At 57.6% G+C, this 4,833-nt stretch overlaps 1 gene segment (V, D, J or C); it reads left to right on the forward strand.

Annotated features, from left to right (window-relative positions):
• Positions 1-899: 899 nt before the first annotated feature.
• On the forward strand, positions 900-2,259 carry LOC138998121 (probable non-functional immunoglobulin lambda variable 5-48). The segment is given in 3 exon segments: positions 900-945; positions 1,047-1,352; positions 2,153-2,259. Coding segments are annotated over 3 exon segments (459 nt in total).
• The last annotated feature ends 2,574 nt before the right edge of the window (positions 2,260-4,833 follow it).

The following is a 4,833-nucleotide window of genomic DNA, read 5'->3' on the forward strand; positions in this document are numbered from 1 at the left end:
CTTCTGCACATCTACCGGGGATGTGCCCGCAACCCAGGTACATGCCCTTGACCGGAATCGAACCTGGGACCTTTCAGTCCGCAAGCCGACGCTCTATCCACTGAGCCAAACCGGTTTTGGCAACATTTTCTGTTTTATAAGAACATTGGTCTCTCACTTATTCCATCGTAGTTGCAGCCACACTTGTGTCTTCCAAGGAAAGTAAGCGTGTTATCTACCTTCTGCATAAAAGGCTACTATGCAAAGTGTCCCTTCGGGAGTTCGACCCGGAAACTAGCAGTTCAATGGCTCCCTATGACATGTGCTGACCAACAGGGGGCGATGTGGAACATGGTGGGGAGCAGTGGTGGGGCGCTGAGGGAGCGAGGGAAGGAGGAGGTGGGGAGGCCAGGTAGAGGGGAACCTGATTGGTGTGATCACCGGCCAGTCCTAGGGACCCTTCTGGTGTATGAATGTTGTGCACAGGGACTCTAGTGTTTAAATAAAGGTTATAAATCTTAGCGGTTTCCTGTTTTTATTTTTGCACATGTGACCAGCAGGGGGCACTGTGGGACTGCCCTGAGGTTCATGCAAGCTGCTCAGTGAGGACCATTTACTGACAGGAGCCCCATGGCCATGCTCTGTGCTCCCTGAAGGGGAAGCAGCAGCCGCGTCCTCTGAGCAGGGACCCTTGTGTGGTCCCAGCAGGTGCTTCCTCCCAGGGCACCCCAAGGGGTGAGCCCTCTTCCATGCCCCTCAGTCTGGGGTGTGAGCTGAGTTCAGCCCCAGGGCCCAGGGAGGGGCTGGGCAGTCCCTGGAGGGACCCCCATTTGCATGGCAGCCCCTCCCCTGGCAGAGGGTGGGGAGAAAAGGAGGCCTGGGCAGCCCAGCCCCACTGTGGGCTCAGGGCTGTGAGCACCATGGCCTGGACTCCTCTGCTCCTCGCGCTCCTCTCTCACTGCACAGGTAGGGACAGGCCTGGGACCAGGCTTCTTCCCTTCCTGCTCAGTCTCCTGGGAACCGTCCCCTGGTCCCTGCCCATCACTGACAAGTGTCTGTGTCTGCAGGGTCCCTCTCCCAGCCTGTGCTGACTCAGCCGCCCTCCCTCTCTGCATCTCCGGGAGCCACAGCCAGACTCACCTGCACCCTGAGCAGTGGCTTCAATGTTGGCAGCTATGGCATATACTGGTACCAGCAGAAGCCAGCGAGCCCTCCCCGGTACCTCCTGTACTACTACTCCGACTCAAGTAAGGATCAGGGCTCTGGGGTGCCCAGCCGCTTCTCTGGATCCAAAGACGCCTCGGCCAATGCGGGGCTCCTGACCATCTCGGGGCTGCAGCCTGAGGATGAGGCTGACTATTACTGTATAATCGGTGACAGTGGTGCTCCCCACAGTGACACACACAGATGGGGAAGTGGGACAAAAACCTCAGCCTCCCCAGAGTCTTATTTCACAGCAACTGAACCTGTTAACATAACCTCCATGTGCAAACTATGTGTGGAAGTACTTCTGGTTTATAATGCGTCACTTTTTATTTGTATCCCATGTATCTGAGCCAACACCAAAACTCAATGGTCATTATGTCCCTGAAAGGTGGCCTGTCCTCCGTGGGTAAGAAGCCCAGGTCCTGTGCGATGGCTGTTTCTGACTTGAAATAAGGGAACAGCTTTGGAAACTGCTCCCAGAGCCCAGGACCCTCCCAGCAGGCGGTCGTCACCGGAGCACGGACTCCGCACCCAGAGGTCAGAGCAGTGACCCCTCAGTCCCCGGGCTCCTCGCCCGAGGCTCCTGCCCAGCCCTGTGCACACGGACCAAGCTCTCAGCTGAGAGGGACTGGGGAGCCTCGGGCCCAGGAGGAAGCCCAGGCACAGGGCTGGCCGTCACCTCTGCAGGGACCTTGACCTTCAGTGACATTGGGGAGAGGGGCTGTCAGAGGGAAATTAGTGGCCTGGGCCCAGGAACCCTCTTTGGGTCTCGATAGGGTGAGTGAGCTGGACGCTGGCTGGATGCTGAGCTGCTCCAGGAAGGATGCGGGCGCCTGGGTCTATGGGGGAGACGCTCTCACAGCTGTCGCCACTCGGGCCCATGGGGCTCCCGTGAGTGGGGTTCCCTGAGCCACAGGCTCTGACTGTGTCCTCTCCTCTCACCCACTGGGGCTTTCCTACCCCCCAGGGTGTGGGTGGCTGTGGGCCATGGGGAGCAGAACCTTCCCAACAGGTGCCTGTCAATCCCGCTGGGAAGCTGTTGATGAGCCCAGATCCCAGGTCACCTTCTCCTGAACCTGGGTCAGCAGACACACTGACTGTTGCCATAGCAACGGTCCCCACGCTCCCAGGCAGAGCACCTACCGGACCTTGTGACCTAGGACAGAGGAGATTGACAGTCTGGGGTCAGCCTTCTTCCCATTCTCCTGGCTGGTGCACTGGGCCCTGTGACCAGCCCTGGTCTGTGGCCTGAGGAGGAGGCTGCCTATCCCTGTCATGTGACTTCATAAACCCTCGGCCACAAGGAGCTGCCAGCCCGGGGGCAGCTGAGGGGCATCTGCCCTCCTCTCCTGCAGGACCAGCTCACCCGGGTCCCGAATGCAAAAATGTGACTGAGAGTCCTGGCCGGTTGGGCACAGTGGGTAGAGCCTCAGCCTCCAGACTGAAGGGTCACAGGTTTGATTCTGATCAAGTCACATGCCCGGGTTCAATGCTCCTTCCCCAGTAGGGGGCGTACAGGAGGCAGTCGCTCAATATGCTCTCTCATCATAAATGTTTCAATCTCTCTCTCCCTCTCCCTTCCTCTCTGAAATCAGTAAAAACATATTTTTAAAGAAGGAAGAGGGCAAAGGCCCAGAGGCTTCTCACATCATCTTCAAAATGTCTGGGAATCTCTATAAATTCCCCCTCGTTATGTCAGGAACCAGGAAGTTAAAAGCCTGAAGGAGAAAAGAGAATCTACCAACACCAACCCTGAGGCGGCTCAGAGGAGGGGGTTCTGGGCGGATGTATGAGGACAGCGATCCCACAGTCCATGGAGGAGCAGCACACGCTTCTTAGTCCAAAGGGAAGAAGAGACACCCAGGATTTAATAGACTCTGTGGACACAGCCCGAGGGCAATTATAGAACCAAAAGCAAAAAAGGGGAAATTAGGGGGAAGCTCTCTGCAGGGAGTCAGAAGGAGGAAGTACCTGGTTGGTTTGTTTGTTTGAAGTGGCATCATTCCTTGTGCAGTTCCCGCCACCATGACCATTCCCCAGGCCCTCTCCTTGGAGCCTCTGCCTTGCCTCCCCCTTTCTCAGGGGAGGACAGGCCCTGGGCCCCGCACTCAACCTCTGACCCCCACACCCCATGATGCATCTCCTTCTGCTTCCATCCCCAAAAGTGCTCCCCCAGGTCACCGTGAGGTCATCGCTTAGTGTCCCCCCCTCACAGGCCCTGGTCCCGGTGGTGCTGTCACTGTCCCTTCCCCTTCTGTGTCCAGGGAGCTGGGGTCACAGTGAGCCTCAGTCAGACAATCAGATTCCAGACTCTCTATGGACAGAAAACAGACGAGTGGGAAATATTATATTCAATTTCCCTATCAATGAGGATGCCGGTTACTAGGTAAAGGTTGACAGAAAAGCATGGGCAGAAACGCAATATGTATAATCTACTGGACAAAAGGGAAGGACATTGAGAGAATAGTATTTGTGTGCTGGAAAGAGAGTGATTAATTTCTAACAAGGGAGGAATCCCATAAAAAAAAATAAAAGTGTGACCTGAAATTTAGGAACCTCGCCTCCTAGGGACGGTCGCTGCTCTGGGCCTGATCCTGGGAGGAAAGTGCCCTAAGTGACAGCAGCTCAGCTCTGACTATGAACAGCCAGGGAGACGGGCCCAGACTCCCCAGAGGAGGCGGAGGGGAACATAGAGAGTGACCTGAGGGGATGAGGAGGCCACCTCAGGGGGCACCTGCACGCCCTGAGCCAGGGGGTCAGTGCACAGAGCTGGGGGGAGGCAGGACCTGTCCCTCATGGGCTGAGTCAGCAGGGTACACAGTGGTGCTTCCAGGCCTGGGCACCAGGGGGCGCTCAGGGGCTGCTGCTGAAGGGCTGGGTCATCAGAGCTGCAACCTGTTCCCTTGCACTGCCTGGTGCCCCGTGCTCAGGGCTCACAGCTGTGACCGTGCCACCCCCTGGGCCCCACACAGCCCCACCCCTGCCCTTACCCTGCCATCCTCAGGCACAAGGACCAGACCCAGGGCTCAGGGAGGAATCAAACCAGGGGGTCCTCATTTGCATGAGTGGGCCCTCCCTCCCGCAGACTATGAAGAGGGGAAGGGAGAGGTGTGGGGAGCTCTGCTTCAGCTGTGGGGCCTCAGGAGCAGGACTCAGGGATGACCTCCACCATGGCCTGGGCCCCTCTCCTCCTCACCCTCCTGGCTCACTGCACAGGTGACTGGATAAGGGGACCGGGAAGGGACCTTCGGAAGACACGTGGGCCCTGCTTCCTCCTCTTGTCTCTAGACCCAGACTCACCATCTCTGTGTCTCCCCCTCTTGCAGGATCCTGGGCCCAGTCTGTGCTGACTCAGCCATCCTCAGTGTCAGGGGCCCCTGGCCAGAAGGTCACCATCTCCTGCACTGGAAGCAGCTCCAACATTGGGGGTAACTATGTGCACTGGTACCAGCAGCTCCCAGGAAAGGCCCCCAAATGCATCATCTATGATAACAGCAAACGACCCTCAGGGGTCTCTGACCGGTTCTCTGGCTCCAAGTCTGGAAACTCAGGCACCCTGACCATCACGGGGCTGCAGGGTGAGGACGAGGCCGATTATTACTGCTCAGCATGGGACGATAGTATCAGAGGTCCCACAGTGCTCCAGGC

This window comes from Myotis yumanensis, unplaced genomic scaffold (genome assembly GCF_028538775.1).
Source record: "Myotis yumanensis isolate MYYU_CA2020_CCGP unplaced genomic scaffold, mMyoYum1.0.hap1 SCAF_19, whole genome shotgun sequence".
Lineage (NCBI taxonomy): Eukaryota > Metazoa > Chordata > Mammalia > Chiroptera > Vespertilionidae > Myotis > Myotis yumanensis.